The 27442-nt window shown below is 40.6% G+C and overlaps 1 protein-coding gene across 3 annotated transcripts in view; it reads left to right on the top strand.

Annotated features, from left to right (window-relative positions):
• The first annotated feature begins 5421 nt into the window (after positions 1–5421).
• The window catches only part of larp1 (La ribonucleoprotein 1, translational regulator), a 48228-nt gene continuing 26207 nt past the window's right edge, over positions 5422–27442 (top strand). Inside the window, exons 1-2 of one of the 3 annotated variants that reach the window (XM_037119330.1) lie at positions 5422–6307; positions 26815–26879. In XM_037119330.1, the coding sequence (XP_036975225.1) occupies positions 5920–6307; positions 26815–26879 (453 nt within the window). In that variant the 5' untranslated portion in view covers positions 5422–5919. The remainder of the gene's footprint in view (positions 6308–26814; positions 26880–27442) is intronic. The other 2 variants (XM_037119328.1, XM_037119329.1) reach the window with 2 other exon arrangements.

Here is a 27442-nt window from a genome sequence, read left to right as displayed (position 1 = left end):
CATTTCCTGTTCACTGGGATGCCTCAAGGATCTGTGTGTGGTCCACTTCTCTTCTCAGTAAACACCAACTCCATTAGTCCAGCTATTAACTCAAAACCTTTACTAGTTCTGTTCCTATGCTGATGATACGCAACTCTATCCATTCACTTATCTGTGTTCCAGGTTTTAGGTAATGTAAAAGTAGAAAACCTGGTGAATTATTGTCATATTATCTCATCCTGATTGATCAGCATCTAAAATGTCAATAGATAGTGAAAATCCAGAGAGACATTGGGCCACATTTCAACATAAAACAACATGTTCAGTTCACAACAGCTCACGTTAGCATTCAAGCACCTCCTAGCTAACATTTCTCATTGATGTTATTACACAATATGATATGGAAGGCATGAATTAACTCTTAAATATCAACACACACACACACACACACACACACACACACACATCTTGGACACATTTATTCAAACCAAGAGAAACACACTCAATGTAATCAAACATTTATGTTAGCTAGTGGATGAATGCTTAATTTATGTAATGGTTCATCAAATATGTCATGTTTGTCAAAATATGTCCCGATGCTCCTCCAGATATTTTCAAATGATTATCCTTTTCTATTTTTTCATGCAGCGTGTATCAAACTGTAATCTTAGCAAGGAATCTGTTCAAAGCTAACATTAGCTGTTTACTAATGGAAGGTATAATGGATTCAGTGGATCAAATATGTTGATATATGGTCTGAGGTCCCTGATCAATCTGGAAGAGGTAAATCGATAACAATTTGTCAGATTCTTCCCTTAAAATGACACAAATCCCAGAACACAGCAGCGTGACATTATCCCAGCATTCAAGCTTCAACCCCAAGCCTGGTGTCAGTGGAAAATGGCCGCCATGTGACTATGATCTATGGCATTACTGTTGGGTAAGGTTGAAGGTGCACACCCTAACGTTCTATGTTGTTACTCTGTATCCAAGCAAGAAAAAACATTTGACTCTTTGCTTTTCTCACCTGAAGGAGAGAAGGTCATGTGACTAAAATGTGAGTAACAGCCAGAGGAAGGCTGCAGGTTCAGTCATGTTCAACACACCCCATTCAGTTGTGGGGTTTTGATTCCTTCATATGGGATTTTGGTGTTTAGAATGATTTAATCTTACTGCATTGCAGTGTTTTAGATTGTTTACTTTTTGGATGATTTGCAGAAAAAATATGCACTTAACAAAATCTCTTATTACAGTTGTAAAGTATTGTTTGTGACTAAATAGATATAAGCATTCAATCGCATGTTTATCTGATGTGTCCACCCTGTCACTCAGTTTAATAATAGCATCTCATTTTTATAGACATCAGTTGTACAGGCAGAGTGCCAGTTGTAAACACAGCTGGTCTTATTTCTCATTGGACTCAAGACACAGTCCCGCCCATGAGAGTAGCACAGGTATGAGGAAAAGGTTGAACAGGGCGTGTGTGAGTATGCAGTGGATGTGATTTCACGAGGTGTCCTCGACACGCCCGTCATTCAAACACCGAGGAATACCAGCTAACGCTGCACCCTTTCTGATAATGCAACCATTTACAGCATGCAGTGGGACGCTAGGGACACCACACGGTCAGTACTGCCTGATGGCATATTTCAGGCTTTGGTCATGAACACTCGAGGAATCCTGCAGGCTGTGTTCATAAACTCTGACTGCAGAGAGGCTCCTGTGCTATTTGTCCAGATTCCTCAGGTCACAAGTTGTATATTTTTCACATGTCAGACTTTATAGTTGAGTCAGGACTGTGACGCAGTGATGCATTTACACTGTTTACTTATTGTATAATTCAGCTGACCAAATCGCTGTGGGTGTTGCAGTGAAAACACCAGTCCTCCCATTCTCCAGAACCGAGCGCTCGTCACAAACATCTGTTTCTGTCGCCACAATCACGGCTGGAAATTCGCAGAGTACTCCCTAAAAATATCCAGTAGACATACTTAAGCAGGCCTTTAACATTACTAATGCTTGCCAGCTAACCTTAATGTTGCTAATGCTAGCTAATTCTAACATAACTAATGTTTGCTAGGTAATGTTAATGGTGCTACTGCTAGCTAACCCTAATGTTACTAATGCTTGCTAGCTGACATTAATGTTCCTAATACTAGCTAAAACTAACATTGGTAACACATGCGAGTGAACTTTAATGACTAAGCACTCTATAACAGTGGTTACTGATGGAATATAGAGCTACTTAACAATTATTTAGGTTTAAAAAAATTACTCACAGCAGCTTTAACATCCACAGATAGTTTTGAAAAGCCACCCTGGAGCCACAGCAGCTCCTCTAGTATCCACTCCTCCAACCAGCACATGTCACAATAATTAAAAACAATTAAAGATGGTTTTAAAATTACATACCAATCAGTACATCAACCAAATTAAACAGAAGAACAAACATATCAAAAGAAACAACTGATGTAAAAAGTTTCAGCCTGAAGCCAGCTGGTCTCATCTGACAGAAGCATAAATGATGAACTGTGTTCATACGTGCAGCACAAATCCTGTAACTGTACATGTCAGGCTGACATGATGAACGACTGCAGAGGTTTAAGGCCTGTTCTTTAGTTTCCTCTGTGGACTGGTAGAGATGTTACCTCTCATAATTTATATAGTTTATACATTATGTATCATAGTTGCATTTACACAACTGTCATATCTTGGTTTTATTGTTTATTTTGTGCATTGATACATTTGGTGATTTAAAGGAGGGAAAAATAATTTTGATGTAATTGTACTGTGACGTTTAAGTTAAATAGAATCCACTGTTGTAAAAGTCATTAATATTGCCAGCACTGACTAACAGTGATGTTGCTAACACTAGCTAGTCAAACTTATAGTGTCAACATTTCACAACACACTCCAATCTTTTAGAGTTATTATTTCTGTACATATAAACAAACGTATGGGACATATTCTGTTTTTTGTTTTTCAGTACTGCAGATAAGGTGCTTTAGGTGTGTTATTCCATTCTCTGCTATTTTTTAAATTTTACTTTCAAATAACGCATTTTTACTCTGCCAACTTTATTTGATAACTTCAATCACTAGTTAATTGCTGCATTAAAACCAAATTAGCTAATTTATAAATGTGTTATTCTATAACTGATCTGATTAAAAAAAAAACAACACACAGTAATAATCACAAAAATGCTGAAATAATAATCAGTAAGTTGATAATTGGTAGTATTCAGTTTGTACATACCTGCAAATAAACTGTATGTACAATTTACTTTAACTTGTGCTTTTGAGACTTGAGTACAATTAGTATTAGACACTTGAAGACTTTTACTCTGTATGGATGAGTTTCACTATTACCAAAGTCTGTTAAAGTTTACTCATGTATGACTCTGAGTACTTTAAACAACACTGTAGTATTTCTACTTGCACTTGTGTAAACACCCTGCGTACCTCTGGCACCACTGACAGAGAGAAATAGTGGTTGAGAAGGCAAAAGGAACTTCACGCTACATTTGTTTTTCATTCATCAGGAACCAACTTTCCTTCTTTAACCATGACTACACTTTCACTCTCTGTCACACACACGCACACACACACACATTAGTCTCTTCAACAGCACACTTGTAAGTCCACTCTTATAGCTATTATATAATCAAATGCACCGACTAAAAAGGCCATTTAATGTTGTATGTTCCTGCAAACACATCACACACAAACACATTCTCTCTCTCTCTCACACACACACACACACACACACACACACACACACACCCGACAACCCAACACACTCCCAGTCTGTCATGGTGAAGTTATAAAGCTTCAAAAAAAGAAAGACAGAGAGAAAAAAAAAGATCAAATTCCCTGAAAAACAACTCGGAGCGTGAACGCACACGTGCAGCTCCGGTGTGGACACGTGTATGATCAGCGAGGACGCGTTCAGGTGCAATTTTTTACCACCTTCTCTGACAGAATTGCAGAAACCACGCGGACATTAAAACATTCGAACGGGGCACGAAACACGTCGAAACACCCACACGAAGTTGTATAAGCTGCCAGATTCAGTGAAACGTTGTGTTTTGGGATATTTAATGAGTTAACGGCGATTTGAGAGGGCGAGACGACGTCATGCAGGGCTCTGCGCTGCGTTCAAGGTTATCGGAAAAATCGTGTATTCTTAATGCTTGTACTTCACTTGTAGGATTTATTTATTTCCATTTGATGATACTTTATACTTTAACTAGTTACCTTTCACATTGATATCAAACAGAAAACATTTTGCTTTACTGAAGTAAGTTTTGCGACTTTTGTATTGTATTTTTACTTTGGTAAAGTTTCGGAAAACATCCTCAACCGTTGGTGGCTTGTGTAATATTACATGTGAAATATGTAAATTAGATAACAGACAATTATGATGAACATGTAAGTAACCAGCTATTTTGATATCCTGTCTGATTAACAGTCTTTCTGGTCATGTGTTACTTTGATGGGCTGATGGTCTTGATTTGTAGACCTTTGTGTATTTGATCAGCTATAGAAATGAATCAGCTCCTCAAAGGAGTAAAAAGATAAGATGTAATCTAATCAAATCACACATTAAAGACGAGATACATTTGATCACAACTTGCAGAGCTTTGGTTATCTGAATATAGAGGACAAAGAGACATTTAGACAAACATCTTTAGTTAGGATGACACTCTGCCATTTAGTCTTTAAGGTGATGGAGTATTGGGTGGTGTCGGGATGACAGATTTTTGTAGACTAACCCAGAGGTTAGCATCGCCTGGGTTCCCTCTGCAAGAAGCTCTGTGGCTGAGTTTATGATACTTAGACGTTTTGTTCAGCAAGATGATCTTCACAGATGAACACCAATTTTGTGATTTTCGAAGTGTAAATTAAATAGTTTAAAGTGAAAAGCTTCTTTTGCTCATTGTTAGCAACACATAAGCACTTTATAATTCAATTGTGGGACATTTAATTATGCATTTTCTGCCGTAGAACAAAACTTGCAAATATTTTAAGCCTGTGGTAACCACAGACCTTATTTCAGGCATGTAACCAAAAACCCATTTTAAAAAAACCTAATAGACTTTGAGAGGAGGGAACCGGATGTGCAATGCAATGCTGACTGATTTCTGGGTATTAGGACTACAAACTGCACCACTTTGTTGCAGTTTATATCAAGGCAGTGAGTTTATGACAAAATGGTGCATTGAAAACATTCTGCAACACAAACATCTGATGGTCTATTTCTCTTTTAAACACTAAAATGTGCATTTTAGAGTAGTGCATATGAAAACAGGCAATGCCAATGATATGTACGAAAAGGCGTGGGAAGAAGTGTAAAATGATGTAATCCAACTTCATTAAGTTTAACTAGTAAATCAGCATTGGCTTCTTTATTTAATCATTATATAAGAATAAAGAAATAGGTAATAATATATATAAAATAATTATTAACTGACTACAGAAAAGCACAATCTAGTCTTGATACATCTCAAGCACTTGAATGCACCCTCCACAGTGACACTTTATGACTTCCGAAATTGGTAATGGACGACGAGGAGGCACTTGAACGCAGCATCTCGACCTGACCCAAGAAGCGCGCTCCCGGCTGTACGTGGTTACTCCCCCTCTACGGTGTACGTGCGCGCACCCCTGTATCGCGTGGTGGGGATCATCCATATTGCTGCTAGTGGTGGAGTTAAGGTTGTAATCCTGAGAGGCCCTCGGACACGTTTCTTTATTTTTATACATGTTTTAAGTCGGCGCTGACTGCTCTGCGTCTTAGACTGAAGCTCTTCTGGTCTAGGAGCGACAGAGGAGCGGCAGACTCCGCGGAACAACTTCACATTTTCTTGAAATTGAGGGCGAATTCGGGCCGGGGGGAGGACTGGTAATCCTGAGGGGGGAAGAAAGACGGCGGTGGGAAATGGCCACTCAGGTGGAGACTCTCCTGCCCGGCAACCCGCTCGCCAAAGCGGAGGAGCACGGTAAAGTCATCCGCGGTGAGCCGGAGGAACAGGAGGGCAGCCGGGGCGACGGGGCCAAGCGGCAGACGGGTGTCGCCGACCAGGGGAGCAGCAGCGGCGGCAGCAGCCCCGGGCAGGGAGGGACCCCCGGTACGGAGGAGCGGACCTCCAAAGAGGCGACAGACGGGAGCAAAGGGGGTAGTGACGGCGAGGACAAGCCCAACGAGGAAGGTGTTAAAGGCTGCAACAGAAAGGAGTTTACTGAAGCTCCCCCGCCCAAGGTGAACCCGTGGACTAGGAAAATGAATGCGGTGACCGTGGTCAGCGTGAATGGACAAGCACACCACGGTTCGTACCCTCCCTTGCATGTTGATTTTTACTGGCTGTCAAGTGTTGTGTTGGTGTCTGTCCGTCCAGGTGTGCTCGCCCAGGTCGACCGAGCGGCTGTCACAGGCTTCACATATCATGTATTGAACCGTATGGAGGAGATAAACAAGCTCCATGTCTGTGCTGAGGCTGTCGTCGCCTTCTTGTTGCTCCCTTTTGCAAGCCTGGTTATATTTGGAGTAAAACCCCCACTCCTCCTCCTCCTCCTCTTCATCATCCTGCTTGTGGAGGCTATTCTTGGATTCAGGGTGGCTGATTGCAGAGGAATCACACCCTTAAAAAAAAAAAAAAAAGTTTAAAATATGCCCCCGTAGCTTTTTTTAAAACGGACTTTCTTATCTTCACATCTCAGTTCAGGACAGATTTAGCAATGGTAGCTTCATCTGTGAGTCTCTTCAGTGAGGATTTATGAGTTTCAGGTGTTTTTAAAAAAGAGGATTTTGTACAGGCTGACTGTCTTCATGGTGTTGGATTAAGTTAGGGTGTATTGTTCTGGTATTTTGAGGAGCACAGCATCTTGATTTCAGAAGTGTCACCTTGCATGCTTCAGCTGCAAAGCCAGGAGAGGACAGAACTAGTAGTCATGGTGGCTCAGATGTCCTTACGTACAGCCTGCTGCTGCTTCATCATCATCCAGCTCTTCCTCCCCTGTGTGCCACTCAAACATTAGCTGACACACACATACACTCCCTTGCGCCTGCCAGATATTTAAACCGGTGCTTACTACTGTTTACACGCCTGTTTTAGTGACATGTTTCGGCGTACAGCCACCAGATTAACGAGACATCCGCCCATGTCTCGCATTGCATCAATTAGAGGCAAAAACCTGACCGGGTTGTGTAGCTGCTCACTTAGCCGGCTAACAATAGCACACACACGGACTCTCCCTTTCGGCCTAGCGCGTCGTCGAGCCCTAGCCCTTCCCACTCAGACGTTAGCTTAGCATTCAGCTCGCTACTCTCCACATTCTCCCCCCTCGTCGCGCACAGCTCGAAACAGCTTTCAGTCTCCCCAATGTCGATTCTCGACACCGAAACGCGACCCTCCGTGAAACAGTCGGTCGTTTAAAGCTCTTAAAAAAGGAGCAGGTTTGTTATGAGACGTCACGTGTTCACTCCACGTGTTCCCCGAGAGAAAGGCATGGGCGCTGCTAGCTAGGTAGCAAGCTAGCGAGCGAGGTAGCCGGCTAGCTGCGTCCGATCACACGCCAGAAATAGTTTAATACCGCCTTGAGTGAGGGTTATCTGGACGTTTCGTGGGTTATGAACCTGTTGTCATGTCCTGTGTGTGTTGTCAGGGTGAATTCAGCCCCTGCCTGCGTGCCCACCCAGCTAGTCACCATTAGCTTGGAAGCTAACAGGCAAGCTGGTGAGAGTCATCATGGCTTCTGCATGATCTCACAGTGGTATGATTGAAAATATACAGCCACTTGTGATCTGTCAATTGAAGCACTCAACCCACATGAATCGATTATGTGGAGTGATTGGTGGTTATACACATGGAGGCAGCTCCCTCATCTGCTCCATGTCAGAGCAACGTGGTGTCCACCTCACAGCCATGTGTGCTTTTTTTTTTTTTCTTCCCCTGGACAGTGACACTGGCTGTGTTTGCAGTCATACAATTGGGTCATCATATTTCTGAATTCACAGCCTGTCAGAGATGTGTGTTGTCTTCTTAAATGCCAGCTGGTTTGAAGCATGTGTATCTAATGTAGACTTCCGAGTACAGCCTGTACCCTGAATCTCTGGATGGATGTTCTCCAAAAGCTGTCACATCAGCAAGTAAACCTGGCCGAGGGCCAGAGGTTGAGCTGCCCAGGCAGTCGTGCCCCTATTTTATTTTGCATTCAGGGACCAAAAGCTGGATTGTCGATTGTGTGTTAAGGGAGGGTGGTTTCTAAACCTCACTGCCCCCTGTGACCCCCTCAATAGAAAGCTATTTCTGTTTAGAACTTGTCGACACAGGTTGTGTGTTTGTGACTTGTAAGCAGTTAAATCAGATTGTTCCATTGTGGATGAATACGCCTATCTATTTTATCTATTTAAGTCATGAGTTAAAACCATGCATTATTTCAGAAGTCACATAAGCATTTGTGTGACTGCATCATGCGGTCACACAATTTCTATTTTAAAGTTCTTCACTGAACATGGTCACATCAACACTTAAGTTCTCGTCTCGTTCTCGAAGAAGTTGTCTTTCCAACAGACAGAGGACTTTCTACCTAGTCATGTGTACTTTCAGTGTCCTTGAACAAGATCCTGCACTCCCTGTTTTGGATAATACATTACTGTATGTGACTTAAATGTGTGGCAAGAGGAGGGTGGATTTGGGTTGAGAATAAGCAGCACATTTTCACAATCGCCTCAGGCGTGCCACCACTGAGTGGGTTTACTGTTGATTGTTGGGAATATTTTAACTTTTAGCACGTCACCAGCTTGCTGTTCTTTGTTACTGCAGAGTTTGCTGTACTTTGGGGAATTTGAAAGCTGAACTTTGACCTTTTTAACTTTTATTTCCCCAAAGAAATTTGTCCTGCAACCAATTCAAACCTGGATTGACACAAAACGTGGTAAAATACATGAAATGTACAGCATTAATATATACATGACATGGGCTAAAACATACCACATTAATTCAGATAAGAGTTCACAAAGTCATCATCATTGGAGTTGCAACAAATGGTCATATATTTTGTCCATTGAAAAGAAAACTGAGCAGCAATTTTTTGGATCGATTAATTTTTCAAACCGTGCCAAATAAGCTGGTTATAGTTTTTAAATGTAAGGATTTGCTGGTTTCTTTGTCATTAATGATGATGAATGAAGGGTTTTAGACTGTTGGTTTGACAAAAAGCTGCAATTTGAAGACATCTTTTGGGGTTCTGGGAAATTTCACAGTTTTTCTGAAATCTCATAGACTAAACAAATCTTGAAAATAATTGGCAGACAGTCGTGGGTGGTAGTAGAATCATCATTACCACCCACCACTTGTTTTATGGAAGATTGATATTCAGCTGCCTCGTCATTAGCATTTTAACACTTTGATTGAGATGAGAGGTAAAATAAATTTCCACCTAATCAGACCTGATGCTGAATCTCTAAACTGTCCCTACGGAGTTTGGTCATTATCAGAAATTATTTTGCCCTGTCAAAAGTTCAGTAAAATGATTGCTTAAGCCTCACAGAAAAGGCTCGGTGATGTTTGACTGTTGGTGATATCAGTAGCAAACGTGTGGTCATCTCGTCTTCAGGGTGTGTGGCTGCATTCTTCATGATGTCTCTAAAGACCAAGATTAAGACTCTGGTGTGCAACAGCAGGACGGTCTGAATAAGGAACTGCCATATGGAGAATTTTTTAAATTGTGAACAAATTATTACGGTTTAATTCAGGGTGTTAATCAAAATGCAGGCTTAACATTTCAAACCAAAACCACTGCAGATATGCAGGTTTTTCACTTTTAGAAAATGAGACAGGCAATTGACTCCTTTCAAAATGCCAAGAGATGCGTTAACCTTTCAGTTTTTCTTCTTCTTTTCTTGTGTGTCACATTTGTCATAATGAATGCACAGGAAAAACTAGACCATAGAAAGCAGCGGGTCATATGATACCTCATCAGACTTCACCCAGAAGACGTTGAAGGTCTTTTTAAACGTAATTATTCAGTAACATCCCGAATCTATGATCTATGCATTGTTCCCTGAGAAATGAACAAAAATGTGGAATCTTGCAGTGTTAGAAGAACATTTCTTGATCCACACAAAAAGTCAGTGGGGTCATTCAGGTTTTCTTTAATCCTACTGACAACCGACCGTGTGAAGACTTAACTTCCACATCATAGATGATCAGACCAATCGTTTATTTTTCCAGAGCTGCCGATGGAAGTAGCTAAGGAGTGAGACATCTCGATTCCTCCTAATCTCTGAAGGTTGCACATGTACAGCACCGATCAGGTAATAAGGATGTGAAGCCATTGATGATATAAAGGTGGTTACTTTTTGAATATCTTTTAATTCAGTCTTTCTTTCCAACTTGAACAAAGACAGAAGTAGTAACAAGGCTTATTTTCAACATAAGTCATTGAGCCTGAAAAGGGATGAACATTTTCGCGTTCATCTGTGTGTTGTGTTCACTTTGCAACCAACCAGAGCTGGTAAATACTTGTGACTACTGCAGAGTCGATTGATGCAAGAGTGAATGCTGATTATACACATTCCATTTAGAGAATGTGTCAGATGCCAGATGTTGTTGGATGGTACGGGTGGTTTGTCCAGTGTGAAAGGTGTATGTGCATCGTTTACATTCATTTTTTTCAGGGGTGTTCGTCTTCATCACTGTATTCTACATCCGCTGCTACAAGCAATGTGAAAATGGCTGCAGAAATGTGCATCAACCCATCTGTGTGCCAAAAAAAACTAGTGTCCATGTGAAGAAGCAATACTCCATAGTACTGCTTATGATCAATAAGCAGATTTCATTCCACATGCATCTCTATGAGGAACGCAGTGAGACGTGTTCGATTCCGGTTGAGAGTCGACCTGCCTGCGTGACAAAACATCTGGAAATAATAACCGTTTATATCCTTGTTTACGTCTCGATGGCTCAATGATACTAGAAGCAGAACAGGAGGGGCTGCTTGGTGGGGGTAGTGACAGTAAAGTGTTTGATAAGAAGCTGCTCACGACCCTGCCCCGGCTGCCTGTGGCCACACCATGTGATTACATTTCATCAGGTGGAATCCAGTTTGACCACAGCGTTACTGAAGCAGCCGGACTGTGCCGTTAAAGCTGGTCTGACATTCACATATCTGGCATTTAGCTAAATCGCTATTCTGTTCGTAATGGGTCATGTGACGCTGTCTGGATTGCGTCTACTGGTTCCCTGCAATGTAGTTTGGTGTGTTTGTCCTGACTGTTGGAATTCATTTGACATTGTCCTGTGGTGACATTTTTATAACAAACAAAATGCCAGTGGGGCAAAAACAAACAAATGTGTCACTTGCGCTGGTCATGTGTCAGAGTGAAGTTGAACGTGGTTCAGCACAACGTCTCTATATTTTTAAAAGGTTTAAAGCCCAGATTTCCCAAGAAGAAGGTTTAGTTCTGTTGAACAGTTTAATGTCTTTTCTCTTCTGTGTATTTTGGCCCCTGAGGGAGCTCATGGTGAATTAGTGATAAACGTTAGCAGTGGTGGTGCTTCTTCTACTGGGTCACCACAGAACAAGAGTACCAGTGTATTTTTTTTCTTTTTTTTTTTCTTTCTTTTTTATAAGCAGACCCTTTTTTCTGTCTTTAGTTTTATTTAACTTTAACTTTATTTTATTTATTCAGTTTAATGGTGCAATGTCCTGGCTGCAGAGAACGCAATGCCAACGTCAGTTTACAGCTCATTCCCACAACAGTTTGTGTGGTAGCAAAATTTAATATACTGCAAACGAGAACATGCTACAGTTGATCAATTCAGTCCAGGCTGGAACACAAAATTAACTCCTAACTTCCAGCAAAATGCAGCCACTTTGGTTAAGCAGGTTAGCATCTGTCCTGCTGTGGCACCTGTTACTGCTAAGTTGTGTTTGGACTGAAAATAACAAGACATCCGGGGGATGAATGCAAAACCAAAACGGGTGTGTTGACGCAGGTAATAAAGAGATGCTGAAACATGAACCAGGAAGTTAAAGCTTCTCACACGCCAGGACAAAATGTAAACAGTAGACTGACAAAATGATTTTGAACCGAGTGTTGCCAGAAGTCGAGCCAGGATCGTCTTGTTTTGCATGACTTTTTTCTTCTGAGTCATCAGAAGTTGCGTCCCGCTGCATCAACACACTGTTGTGTTACAGACTACAATGAGTAAGGTGCCATTTAATGTCTTCTTTTGGAGACGTACAGTGAATTCTGCACTGGTTTAAGTAGGGCTGCATGATGATTGGATCATCATAGTGTTATATAATAATCAGCCTTCAAAATTAGCTATTAGTTTTGGAACTGATTTAATAATTAGGCCCAATTATGAGTCGTTTGATACTCATTGATACATTAGTTAATTACAGCTGCAAAATTGGGAATAATTCTGCACTGACTTAAGATTGAGACCCAAACTCGGCCTGTCCCCAAGTCTGTTATAACTAGAACCCGACCAATGTTGTATTCTTTCTTTATTTAATACATTACAGAGCATTAGCTTTCGCTTTAATCACTATTTATAACATAACACACAACCTGATTGTTAAGTGAGAGAGAAGAGGAATATCTTAACAGATTACTTTTCGAAATAAGCAGACTTTAACCCCTCAGGTAGCAGAATTAGCAAAACAATGCTGCAAAATCTAGAAGTAAATGTTTTTAACACCAAAATAAACTGCCATGGAAGGATGTTGCAGATGTTTCATGGAGCTGCTTCTGGTTTTGTGAATGATCAGCCACAGTCTTTTAGTTTGTTGATGTTTGTATGACTTTACAGTGGTGCTTGGTGAAGGAGTGCATGTCGTGTTTCTTTCCCACAGGAGTAGTGTTGCTCTACAGCCATGCAGCAGTGTGAAACAAACACACCGACTACAGATCTTCATAGCTTGGAGACTTTTAATAACTCCAAGTTTTTGCATTTTGCTACATTCAAGACGTTATGACAGATATAGACATTTGTTGCCAACAACTGAAAAGTAAACGTCTCTGGTATCGACATAGCTAACCTTGGGATGTGTAGAGAGTTGGATAGAGGTGATTAAAGTATTAGTATTTTGCCTTCATTTTGTGCGGATGTGTTGGCAGATGATTCACTTTGTTTCTAGATATGAGCTCATTTCTGTAGTCTACGCTGACAGTCATTGTAAGTACAGCCTCATTCAAAGTCCATTGTCTTTGTGCTGTTGTGAAGAATGCAAGCCAACATGTAATGCTGTCCCGCGGGCAAACTTAGGTGTTACTCCTGTGGTCAAGGAGTCGGGACCGACAGCGGTCCGCTCTCTGCATTAGCATTCCTTTTTAGCACATGCTGCAGCCTTGATTAACACTTGCAAATGAAGCTCTTTCTCTCAGAAAGTTTGGCGAGAAAAGGGACCGTTGACTGAAACCTTTACACAACATGATTCTGAGCTGGTTCAGAAATGAACAACGGCTTTTGTGTGTGAATGGTCTTCACAATACTATGTTAAACTTAATGTTTAAAGTGTAATTTGGCCATTCGTCATTATTAAGTGGGATAAAAACATGGCTTATAACACACTGTGATGTACTTGGCAGCAGATTGTAACAATTTGAATTAATTTTGAATTACTCCCAGTGACTTCTTCTGTGGGCACCCCAAGTAGAAGCAGGTCCAAGAAGAATGACAATGTAGTGAAATCTTAATCATATAAGAAGTTGTAATTTTTTACAAATTGTAGACTTGAAAATAACGATATAGCTGTGCATATATGGGGCATTAGAATGAAGTTCTACCATGGTTTCTGACGAAGGTGTGTGTGTTTCTGTGATGGCTCTAAATGAAGTTGTGGGGATGAAAGACGGTGAAGTGTGTGATGTTTCAGAGCAGCTTGGCATTCCTGCAGCTGGTCTCGCAGGGTTGCTGTATCAAAATTAGCATGGACGCCTCACTTGTCTCCCACAAGTGTCTCCACTCTGTGAATCTTGTCGTCTTTGTTGTGGCCTTAAAGTGGCAGACCCCCCACCTCCCCGTCATCAGACACCTCGGGGGTTGTTCGTAGCTGGGTCTTATGTGGTGTCGGGACCCGGCTGAGGTCAAGAACCTGGAAGGAGTGCTGACGCGTGGAGGGTTAAAGTGGAGCTACTGTTGCTGAGTGGGGTTGTTACAGTGTTGATGCGAGCTCAGCTGATTGGTCAGCACGTGGAGATGATGTTGTGTCTCCATGTTTGCAGGTTAAGTTGAAAGATGATGTTGCTGTTGTACCAACATCTAACCTGTCTTTATTATTCATACATCCTAATGTCTAGTGGGGATCCCAACGTGTTCAAAGGTACCGAACATAGAGCCATGTTTCAGGGCCACAACACATTAAAGGGAAACTCCACCAAGTTTTCATATTTAAAGTTTGTCTATAAATTTGTGGAGTTCTCTTTTTTTGTTAACCAATTAGTATCCATCAAATGGATTGCTTCAACACACCCTAGCTATTTATGTAACTAAACCTGATCTTTACAACCATTTTGTGCCACAACACTAACATAACAACATACTGACATCACATATGTAAGCTCCTTTATTTCATGTTGTCTGGTATCTTGTAGTCGTCAGCAGACATGCATCCACATATGACGACTGAAGTTTAAGGAAATTACTCCAAAAAAGAATCCATAAAAAATAGTTGCTGGTTTAAATAATTTGTTTTGTTTAAACATATTGCTTCAATTGAGAACAAGAGCAAGATGAAAGTGAAAAAATGTGGAAGACTGGAAGAAGATGAGCAATTTTCCAATCTTAAGGGGAAACTGTGTTTCTGTTGCCATGAAGATGAAATGATCATACAAACCCCAAACTGATATGTAATATTTTTGTTTATCTTCCATTCTATTTTGGAATGGGTTTGTTTTGAGCCAAAGTTTTTGCTACAAAGTTTTTTTGAACAAACATATCTACAGGATAATGAAAAATAATTCTCAATTACAGCCAGCGATATTATATATTAATTATGAAAATGTATCTAAATCATGATAAATGTATGGATATGGGTCACTGGTCAAAAACGAAAGCACAGTTCATTGTTGCAGCAATCATGCTCGACTTGAACTTGTATGCTCAAAGAAATGGTAAACTAGGTAGCAGCCTGGTGTCTATTGTGCCCTGCTGACTCCACCTCTACTGTCGCCCAACTCAAGCTGCTTTATCGGTCTCAGACTTGTGTCTGGAGTCAATGATAGCGGCACATCCCTCCTGTGGAGGCTCGGTAGTGTAGTCACAGCTCAGGGTGTGGACTGTTTACATCAGGCTTGTGTGTCGAGTTAGTAGGGTGGATTTAAAAAAAAAAAAAAAAAACGTTTGACATGGATCTCACAGCCAAAAGTCTTGAGTCATGAGTCTGGTGGGTTCAGGTTCGACCATGAGGGAGAAACACACGTTACCAATTATAGTCTGATAAATGTCGACTGCTACTACTAGAAATAAACTATTCTGGCCTTTGTTTAACGACTTTAACAGTAAGTAGTCTGTCAAGTCTGTCATTCAGAAGTAAAGTATCTGCAGCTTGTCTTCAAGGCTCCAGGGTGCAGCTACTTTGGTAGCACATGTTAATGTGAACTCAGTTAACATTAATTGTACTGGTGCTCCTAAAATAAAAGTTCATTTTTTAAATAATTCTGGTTATTTCCGTTTCTTGTTACAAAGGAAAACATCTTTTCGCCCTTGTATGCCTGTTAACAGCCATGTTCTGAATGTGTTAAGAAATAAGGTTATTATAATATATGATTTGGCGCTCCTATTGTGAAAAATTGGCCTGTAGCCCTGATAAAAGAGAAGCCAAACAGGAGAAATACATAAACACGGTTCTTTGTGATCCTGAGTTGCATTCACTCCAAGCCATCCATTCCTGCGGTGATGTTTTTAATTCATGTGACCTCCAAAAAGCTGCAGGGTCGACTTTGACCCTTTCTATCAAGGATGTAGGTGTAGTTGGCTGTCACTGCACCTAGCTGTTTGAAGCGTGACCACTCTCTGCAGCGGTTGTGGTCCTGTGTAGTAGCTCCTGACTCAAAGCTGTTGAGAGAAAGTTGCCGTGTACAGCTCTTATTGCTTTAGATCATTGGTGTCAAACTGATCCAGTAAAGGGCCATGTGGCTGCAGGTTTTCATTCCAACCAAGCAAGAACACACCTGATCCAAATCAGGTGTGTTCTTGCTTGGTTGGCTGATTGGTTGGCTGATCCAAATCAGGTGTGTTCTTGCTTGGTTGGAATGAAAACCTGCAGCCACATGGCCCTTTACTGGATCAGTTTGACACCACTGCTTTAGATGGTAACTGAATCTGTTTTGGAATTCAGTTTCGCTCCTGCGCTCCTGTTTGCACTCCTGGATCAACTTTAACCTTCTCCCAGAAAGGCTGTTATTGTGAATAATCTATAGAAAAGTCTTTTTTTCTGTAGCAGATCTTTGTTAGCTCCGCTCTTATTCAATAACAGTGGGTCTACAAAAGAAGATATAGGAATATTCTGCTCTGTTATGTTGGTGTAAACAGCAAGGTAAACATCGATGTTTACCTCCCTATGCTGTCCTGTGGATAAACATTGCACCATTCTGGCATGGCTCACAAGATTGCAGTTGCTTACTGCTTGGCTCCTCCTCGAATAAAACATGTTTTAGAAATGTATATCCTGAGAAATTAGTTTTTTAAGCTGTATATGTCAGTTATGGTAAGCAGTTTAAAAATTTGAGCCTTTAACGTCAGACAGTTGTCAGGATGTTTTAGCTTCAAGTGGAAGAGAAGCAGCCGTTGATTTAAAACTTTCACTGGAGCTGAAATGTATTTTAAACAACCTGCAGAAAAATATCACTGAATATGTTGGGATTCGTCCAGGAATTTGGATGAGAAGCTGTAAAGTTTGAGGTCAGAGGGGGTGATCTGGGGTGAGATTTGTCACCCCAGATCACCTTGTTGCTGGACCGGGACTTAACATGTGTGTCTCTCCTCCTGGCCCTCTGCTGTTTAAGCTTTTGACTCCATTAGAGATGATGTCACCACTGATCATGTGACGCCGGGGAGAGTCTTTGACGTGTGTGTTGCAGGCAGGCTGTCTCCCGGCGTACACTCTGACCGTCGTTTCCTCCATATTTGGTTCTTGCAGACAGGCTTCCCTGCTCTGTCGTCACGCTGCTCCTGCTCAGCTGTGAATGTACGACCATCTGACTGCCAGCAGCATGTAGACCAAACTGGAAGCTTCACACTGATTACACAGTACTTAAGTTTTGGAGCCTGAAGCATTAACATAAGTTGATTATCACACCTTCTCATCCAGTTTTCTGTTTCCCTGTAATGAGCCCTTGCAAAATCTTGGTTGTCTCCGCTTTTTGGGGAAACGTGTGTGTCTCAAAATTGAATTCAAACATTGCATGTGCATCTCCTTTTTTAGATTAAGTCAAATCTGTCAAATGTGTGTGTTTATGGTAAGTGTTTTCTCCATTAGACCCTGGCTCTCAACCATTCAAAACATTCACTTTCAATTTGACCTCAAAACAATGATACAATACATGTGGGAGCAGGAAAAAAAACCCGCTCACCATAGCCAACAAAAAATCCCAGCATCTGTCTGAGGACTGGGCCGGTTTCCCAACACTACCACTGTGTTTATCTAAGGCTGCAGAGCCGACGTGGCACAAGGTTTATTTATAGGCTCCAACAGAGATACCCTGTGGGCTGTAAGGCAGGTATTGTCACTGGTGTGTGCTGCTGTAGCACCTGTGAGAATTTGTCTTTGGACTCCACCTGAGTGTTTTGTGACAAACGGAGAGGTGGGGGTGAACTGTGACTCTGCAGGGCGGTGAAATTGGAGATGCAACGTGGGGGGAAAAAAAGAGGAAATTTTAATGTAGAACTGCTGTTTTAATCTTACTCAAGAGGAAGCAGTTAATCATAATGAGCATGCAAAATGATCATGTTTAGCGTACAAAAGAGACTTGATGAGACGGGGGAGAGGTAATGGTTAATGTGAAGTGGCGGGGGCTGGTTGTGGCTAATGTTAATGGTAGCCTCTGGCAGTCAGGCGTGCACAGCAGGATTCAACTACTGGCTCTTGAGTGCTGTGAAAAAAGACGTGGTGACTGAACACAGGAGACGGTGAAATGAGAGTGAATTGTAAGAAGAGGTTAGGAGCTGACAGAGGAGAGGGTGATGATGGACTGAGGGGTAAGACGGCTCGCTGTATACTAATGTGTGTTGATTGATTGAAAAGCAGTTTAAAGTTTGAATGCGTTGTTTTCTCTTGGCTGAAGCTGTGAACCTTATGTCTGAGGGAGCTCCTGAGTCTGAAATCAAGTTTTTATCTTTTTTATTTTTTTATTTTCTGTAGTTCAAGACTGCAAACAACCACGGTAATCATCAGATTTGTAATCTGTCTGTCTGTAAACAGAAATGAATAGGTTTCCACTTTTCCTCACCTCCTGACGTTTCAATGTGGTATTAGTTTTTAAGCTGTTGCAAAGACAGTATCAGCAACATGGCTACGGCTAGCAGGGGAAAAGACTCAGAAAAGACTTGAGTTAGGTTGGCAGGTTTGTTCTGAACAGCCAGTGGCTGAGTATGGCTGAGGAACCATACTTTCACACAACACCAGGGCTCTCCATCGAGTGAATGCACGTTCACTCTCATTTTGCCTGATGTTATCTCACTCTCTGTCTTCACTTCCTTTTTTTTTTTTTCTCTCTTTCCCAGTGTAGAATTTCGACAGTTATTCCAGTTGTTCCAAGGTTCATTCATAACCAATCTATATCCATATGGTGTCATTTTCCTAAAGCCAATACACTGTGCAAGCAGTTCTTACTTCAGACTGATCAGCTGAAGCAAAAATAGTTGTTTATCGCCTGTTTTTAGTCGTCTTCTTCCTCTAGCCTTCTTTGTCGTCCTCATTTTCTTCTACTGCTTCTAATCTTTGTCTTCTTTCAGTCTTCTTCTTCTAGTCGTCATCTTCTTCTCCTTGTGTCATTCTTTTTCTTCTTTTTGTCATCGCCTTCCAGTCTTCCTCGTCTTTGTTTATTGGTGATGCACAAACCAACAAATCGGTGTGTGTAGATGTTGTGTTTGTTAAGCCAGTGAAAGTAACTTATCCTCATGTCATCTCTATTTAATTTCCATTTAATCAGCTCATGCTGATAATATACATTTCTCAATATCTGGCCAATATATATATATATATATATGATGCATCTCTAGATTCAAGCTTCTCTACACAGCTAAGTCACAGACGTGTGGAGACAAAGTCCCTTTAAACTCTACGGAGGGATCTCCTGTCGGTGGTGACGGAGATCAGTGGATCAGAGAGGGCGGTGAGAAATCATCACAGTCAACAGAAAGTCTGAGTTACAGCGATGTGGATTCAGTGGGTGCTGCCTTTTTGGAGTGTTTGTATGCTGCGGTTGTGTCAGAGTCGTGTCTGTTTGTTTTGTTTAAGTCAAAACTGTACGCGAATATTAGCTTTACAGGTCAAACAAGGTGGTCACATTTGTTAGTTACTGGCAAACTTCAGCATGTGTGGGGGGAGGTTATGTATATATTTGTCTTTGTTTGAAAACTGCACTGAAATGGAGACCTTTTTACTTCAGTGTGCAGGAAGTGAGAATCATTTTTGTCTCGTAGTTAGGACTTTGTCTTGCAGTTTGATGAAGTGCAAGAGAAACATTATTAAATGTTTTGTTTCTGGTTAATGTTCTTGATATGGAGGATACTGCTGTTTTGTTAAGCCTTGAAAATGTCATATGGTGTTCAGTTGCAGAAATAACAAACAAACACTGTTTTATTTTTTTGTAACACCATCCGTCCCTTGATTCCTGCTCCCGTTCTCGTTTGCTGATGAAACTTTGTGATGAGTTTGGAGCGCTTGCTTTGATCAAACTCTCAATTTTTTTCTGTTTTGTTTCTATGATATCTAACCATGTGTCTCTGTAAAACACATGCTCACACAACTGACATGTCCTTGAGTTTTAGAGAATATAACACTGTTATCAGTCTCTTGTACAGTTGAGCACATAATGCTTTGATAACACTTGACAAGCCTTCACTTCTATGTGTTGAGTTGACTGTTCTCAAGGTGCTTTCACACTTACAGCACTGTTTTGAACAAGTAGTCCCCTTTAAAACTGTCACCCCTACAAACTGCACATCAGCAGCAAAAAATGGGGACTAAATGTTAATAATAGAGTATACATTGTGTTGTGTGTTATCAGTTATGAATAATAATGGATAATTTAGTTTGAGATGTAATTTACTTTGGTTGCTTATTGATGTGCTTTTGTGATATTTTACTATTTTAGGTCTTATAAGTTTGGGAAAACTACATCATAATGCAGATGCTGAGGCAGCTCAGGTTGATCTGACTCACCAGTCAGTGTCCTGCAGTGGTTTAACAGCACATTTTAGTATCAGATATGCGCAGGAGGTATCTCTACAGAAGGACAGGACCTCATGAAGTAATTTGTTTGGTGCCATCCAGAACTTTTGACTTTGGAAACACAAATAACCATCCCATCGTGTACCAAACTGAACCAGACGGCTTGGTGGAAATACAGATTATACCACAGGAATCACATCTGGAACTGGACTGCTATGGTTTAAAGACACACAGAGTATCTTTAGGCTAGGGTATTAAATGTGAAATGGAGATCTCTGATGGAAGCACTAAAGATTAGACAGGTGAAAGGTTATTGGCCACAGCAAATCAAATGTTCAGCATTTAGGAGCCTATAGAAGCAAACTTGTAGAAGAGTGTCTCGTCTGAACACACTGCTGTCTGTGTGACAGCCTGAGGAGCTGCAGCTAATACTGTAGTCTGGCAGATGTCATGGCTCTGGAAGACTGTTCCTCTGACCTTAAACCATCCTCTGATATCATCTGATATGCACTCAACATTGGCTGCATGCCCTGAGTGGAGGAATCGTAGGGCATGGCTCAGCTGATGAGCAGAATGTGACGGAGCTCGACAAACCTGCTGTTTGTCCACGAATTACAGCTGTTGAAGGGTTAAAACATTCAACTACGAGTCTGATGGAGTTTTAAGAAGCAGAAACCAGTTGAGTTTGATTCATGGCTGGTGGTGTTCTGCGTTTGTTCCTCAGAAGTGGTTTCAAAGGATAAAAAGCCATTGACTATATGAACCACCATGGTTTTCACTACTTTACTGTAAAAATGATTACACGGTGTGTATAATGTCAGCGTCGCCCCGGCTAGAGTGCAACATTTTCCCACACAATTGTGCTCCAAATGAGAGAAGCTGATTTTTTTTTACCCCACAAAAACCCCTTATAACACTTAGAGCTGTACAATAGATCATTTTCAGCATCGACATCGAAATATGACGGTGGAAAAAGTTGCAAGATATTGAATTGTGCATCTCATTGTTTAACAATAAGTTAACTGTTAAAACTAACCAAAGTTTATTAACAATTCATTAACCATTTATTAATTAGTGATACCTAAGCACATTTAATTCATTAATTTGTTTAACGGGCATGGTTGGAATAGGTTCCCATGATTATGCGCTGCCTTCCATAATCAATAAATCAGGAACATCAGAGGGCCGTGTAAGCCCAAAATGACACAAAATGGGCCACAAAACAGTCAGTAAAGTGTTCAGGTCTGTGGTGATCTCACATGTGCTGCAGCCACGCTGCGATGTGATGACGGATGTACAAGAGGTAACCATGCTCAGGCCCGAGTGCAGCATGGTACACAGCAAGTGTGCCCTTAGAGAGTCCTGTGTCATGATGACGAGGCAGAAAGACTGCAGAGTAGCTGTCCGGTCGTTAGGGATCCCATTTCCTGTGATTTGTAGTCAAAATGTGTTTCACAGGATATCATCACAGATATATCAGTTAATTCCTTGCTCCAGTAAACTGGAGGTCACACTGTAAACCTGACATACAGTGCGAGTGTTTGTTAAACATGCGCCGTCATGCACTGTCAGCAGCAGGGGGCTGTTCATTTTTTAACCTTTCACTCTACTGTTGTTCACACTTTTTTGTTTTTTCAAACTAAGCAGATAAGAGGGGATAAATACTTGAGGAATTCTTTCGGGTTCCTTGACTTAATTTAGCACAAAGTTCTTTCTATGTCAGGCTGCTGAGGGGAGACCAGGAGGCTTTGTTGCTCTGTGAAATATGTGTTTAACGGCCCAGATGTGACTGCGTGTTCACTAATGTTGTTGTTGTTGTTGCTGCGAATGCTCAGTCAGATCTTAGCTGCGATGCTTGGTGAGTCAAGAAGTGAAAAAATGTTTGTTTGTGACTTCAAAATATTTAGTTCTGGGAGCCTCTATAGCTGGTAAGATAACTGACGAACTTTGGCTGACATTTGGTGCAAGATTGGAACTTGGGCTCATAAACAAAGTTTTTTTTAGAACACTAATGTACATTTTCGGTGACCTACTGCATTTATGTTGATAAAGAACGGTGGTATAACGGATGATTCTCCATCATGGTGTGTATTTTTAACCACAAAGGGAAATTAAAGCAGTGGCAGTCACCTAACAGTTTCATGGTTTATGTTAATCCAGCTGGTGAAATAGTCACATGAACATGTGACGTTTTTTAATCTACCAGCCACTAGAAATGCACCTCTACTCTGGTTGTGGTCGGAGGTCAAAGCCAGCTAATGCTCAAGGGTTACTGTTTGTAAAATCCAGTCATTAGTGATCTTTCTTTTTTTTTTCTTTTTTTCTTTTCTTTTTTTTTGGCTGAATGGTAGGTTCACGTGGTGGCATCAGCCTTGATTAGAATAAGCAGCAGGCTGTTGAAACAACATTATGTTTACTGAGTGTGAGATCTTGAGTTTAACCACAGGAAACAACACCGAGTTTTAAGAAGCTTTGATTTACCAATAAAATGTCGACAGGTTAAGAAGTTAAGCTGCCAGCTCCACAAAGCAAATATTTCAGTCTCAATTTAGTTCACACTGCCTTCTATTAAAACAATTGTTGAGACCCAATTAAAAGAAACCAAGAGAGCTGCGTCTGCGAAGAGATTCAAAAAATATATTCAATATTGTAGAATCCACAGATCTGAAATTCTGGATCTTTCAACAAAAGAGACTTCAGACACACATCCTTTAATGCAGACAGCGTGGATTATTGTAATTTCAAATGAAATCCAATAGGAAGCCAACTCTGCACTCATTACTCAGTTGTTTTGGGCGAAAATCTGCAAAATGTCTTTATTTGAAGGCAGGATACATTATAACTGTCACTTTCTATCCGTGAACCATTGAACTCTGGGTGTCCGCTTCATTTGAGCAACGTCTGAGTGAAAATTCAGTTAATATGATGTTATGGTTCCTGACGGCTTCTGTTGAAAATCCCTGGCAGAGAAAAGACTGTGAAACAGTTGAGCAAACGAAATGAAGCAAAGGTCAAAACTGCAATGTCAGGAAGCTCCAGCTAATTCTCTGTTAATCTATTTCTCAACACCATGACGCAAAGGTAAAATAAACATGTCAAGTTCAAAGTTCAGAGGCCACGTAAGGTGATGTGTCCCATTTCTGAGATGCCAAAGATGTATTGACATGGCAGGCACAAGATTCAGCTTTGCAGTGTTTGGTTTGCAGAAGTGGATCAGAGTTGGAGCCTCTTCTAAATTTAAGGGGGATGGCAAGAGACTTCATTAGCTGCTACTAGCTTAACACAATGTCTGACCTGAACAGTCAGTAGCTGAGTTTGATTGTTTGTAGTGTCGTCACCAGATTTTGACAAGGAAGAAGAATGTGTGGAATTAAAACAACTGAATCCCAGGTTCTGTTGCATTAATTGTAGAAGCTGTTGATCCTGAGCGCGACATTGTTGTTTGATTTCACCTTTATAAATGTTAATGTTTCTGGCTTCTTCACTCCTAATAATTTTGGGTTGTCATCAACATTTATGACTTTTTAAAGATCAAATGACTCAGTTTGAGTTGAAAGAAACAAAATGTGAAGAACTAACGATTTGTAATGATGTTGACGTATTTTAAGTAAGTAATAGAATAAATCTGCTGAAGCATACTAACATGGCTGAACTCTCCTGGTCCCAGAGCTCCCAGTCTGTACCGCTAGCTGCACAGCTAACTGACCTAACCAGCTAACGGCAGCTGCAGGTAGCAGTTACTCTGGTGAATGAAAACTAATGATGGCTAAAACAATATTGTAAGAATTTCTATGGCATGTTTGACGTCCTCAGAATAGGCAAATATCAATATATTCAACTTGATTCAGAACAAACATACTGCAACGTTTGTTCAGATGAGAGAATATAATATATAAAGTGTAGGATTTTTTTTCTTTTCAAACTCAAATAGAAAGACAAAAATCCAAACTGAGATTCAAGACAAACCCGGGCTGATGATCAGAATCAATAAACCCTGCAGCTCTCTGTGTTTGCAGATCTTAAAGAGACAGTTTTGTGTCGTGTTAAGTTGCGATTGGTTACTCTGTGTACGTACATTTCCATGTAGTGACTAACTGCTACCTTGGAAGCCTCATTTTCTTCTGTACAGTGCTTGTTTCTGCCTTACCAGCCTCCCAGTGTGGTTGTACAGTCATGCTCTCTGCAAACGTGACCTCCAGTTTTCACCCGAAGGATTGTATGTAAGAAACGTACAGTATGAATGCTCTTTCACTGATCCACCTCACTGGGCCCCCTGCACTCTTTCAGGAGTGAATAATGAGGGCAGCGATTTCTTTGGGCCAGAAAGACTCACTTATATACTACTTGTGTTGCTGAACTGACTTTTTTACTTGTGGTGTTAATATTCTTCTGGGTTTTAAATTAAGAGATTCAGTCTTTACGTTCTCATGTTTTTTTTTTAGTCTCAAGAATGAGAAGAATTGTTGTATCCCAGCAAGAGATGAGATGCTTTTCTGTCAGTTTCTGACTTTTGGTCAAGCAAAACAAAACACCTGACGATGTCACGTCAGACTGTGAGAAATTAAATTTGGATCTCTGGATGGCGATACGTGCTTCCGGTTTTTGTAGTGAAACTGTATATGTTTTTTGTTTTTTTTCTCCACATTTTCCAGCTGTAACTGTAATGCAACCCTGGTTCTCTGCAGCTCTCAGTGCTGTTAGTGATGCAGCCTGCCAAAGGATTTTATTCCCCTCTCTCCCTTTTCTTTCTGGCCTTGTCCCTGGATGTGTTCGTCCTTAAGAAGCTTACTGAGATTTGCTCTCCGGTGTAAACGGCTCTGAGGAGTCCCTGTGAGCTGCTTTCACTCCCTCTTAATCGTTCTGTGGTGATACTTCAGGCAGAGACAACAGGAGGCTCTGACTTCAGATCTGCTCTGTTGGTTTGTTTCTATTAATATTCATGACCAGGTACGACTAGTATCGATCAGTTAACCAAAAATATCAAACCGTTGACATTAATGCCTGTTTCCATTAGGGGAATTATGTTTTTTTAGAATATTTTTCAGATGTCGGTAAATGATAATTAGTTATCCGTTGCCTAAAATCTAAACAGTGTTACGTACCGGACTTCTGTGGAACTGAATGAGTCTCAACTATTGAAGAATCAGTAAGAGCTTACACTGGAGAAACAAATGCAGATGTACCTAAAGCCAGGTTAGGTGAAGTTGAGTTTTTTTGAACTGTTTACTTTTTGTCAATTGTCTGTGCATGTTAAGGTTAGGGAGAACTATGTTTGGATTTTGGGTCATTTGTTCTCATTTATCGATATTATTGATTGTTATTATTTTGTTGTAGGATCAGCAGCTTCTCTATTCTAAGTTAGTGTTATACATGTTGAATGATTTTAACGCTGATTGTGATTAAAACACTAAGTTGATCACAGTGAATTTTCATAATCCTGATAATTGAAGTGTATACCTGATGATTGATTTTAACTTGCCCGACACGATAGCTGAAGACATGGCTTGCACATTCTGTCACCCACAAAAGCAAATTAAATGAAAGGTTTAAAGTAAAAAACTAAAGGCTTCTTCTATGCACTGGGTCTTATTTCTTACCTTATCGAGCTGTGGTTGAAATGTTTTTACTCTGGTGCTCCACCACTCCTAAATGAATGGAGAGGAAATGCTGTGTGTTGTGCTTCTCGGACATTTTAGAGACAAAATGATCCATAAATCACTTTAAACATTCTTGAATTGACTTACAGGAGCAAGAGTCTGTGTGAATAATTTTCTTCATCCACCAGACTTTCCTTCCTCTCGCTGACTGCAACTTAGACTGAAGTGTTTCTGTGGTCTATGAATAGTTTCTCTCCACACGTTGAGTCAATGTGCCTCACCTCTAACGATCTTATGGTTTATCTGTTGAAATGAGCAGCCATTGTTGTCCAGCCTCCTGGCTACAGTAATGACGGGGCAGAGAAATAATTGTGTGCGGATGTTGTAGCTTATCTGAAACTGATGATGCACGGAGACTTGATGTTAAAGCCAAAATAAAGGCAAATTATTATTCAAGAGCCTACCTGCACAGGTAGATAAGATGAGTAATGGAAAAGATAATGAAAACGAATGAATTAAACTGAGACCAGCAAGTCAGCACATGAGGGCTGAACTGAGACAGAAGATCTTGTGCTTCTTTTGTTTGTTTAGCTGATTATTATCACGATCATTCCACCAAACTCACGCTAATTTCAGGTGGGAACCTGTTGTCTTTCCTTATTTTAAAAACAATGTGTGTCTACAGAGGAATGCAAAGAGAGAACAATTTCAAGGGGTGTTCTGTCCTTCATGTGTTTATTTTCAGACGAGTGGGTAATATCTTCCTTTCTGCAGAGTTTGTGTATGCAGAGCTGGTTGTAATGTCGACTGTCTTCATGTGTTTTCCACAGAGTCTACCGGCCCCGCCAAGGTGGTGAGAGCAGGGAACCCCCCCAAGGCCAGACGTGGAGGAAAGGTAATATTCTGTGTGTCTGTCTGTATGAGAAAATATTCCATGCATGGATAACACTTAATAGCCTGAAGTATAATCACAATATTGACATATAATGTACCATATATATTCAGTAATGCTCCTTTTTTAAGGTTAAAAAGGATTCATAAGACGGACTTAATGGCACCAACATGGCTCCTCTTTGTAGAAAGAGAAAAATGATTCGGCAACATTTCTTTAATATCAGTCCAATTTCAAGCATTACACAGCTCATGTAGCTCATAACTGTCTCTTCACAGTCAAATCTGGGGCTTTTAAAATAATCTGTGATCAAGATGTTAAAATTGTTCAGTAAAATGTAGTTGGTAGCTTTTTAATAGTCATCCTTGAACCTGCTCTCCTCTTCCAGTTGGATTATTTTGTTTTTCTTTACATTGGAAAATTAACCAGAGAACAGAAGTAGCATTAAAGAACTGTTTTGGTCCTTTTTTGTTCACTGAGGATTAACGGGTAGGAATGAAGTCAAAGGTCCAAATAAGATAAAATAATACAAGAATGCTAATTTGTGCATTTATTTTCCATCAGTC

The sequence above is a fragment of the Acanthopagrus latus genome, chromosome 13 (genome assembly GCF_904848185.1).
Source record: "Acanthopagrus latus isolate v.2019 chromosome 13, fAcaLat1.1, whole genome shotgun sequence".
Taxonomy (NCBI): domain Eukaryota; kingdom Metazoa; phylum Chordata; class Actinopteri; order Spariformes; family Sparidae; genus Acanthopagrus; species Acanthopagrus latus.
The sequence above is the reverse complement of the archived record's forward strand: the minus strand, read 5'-3'. Positions and strand labels throughout refer to the sequence as shown.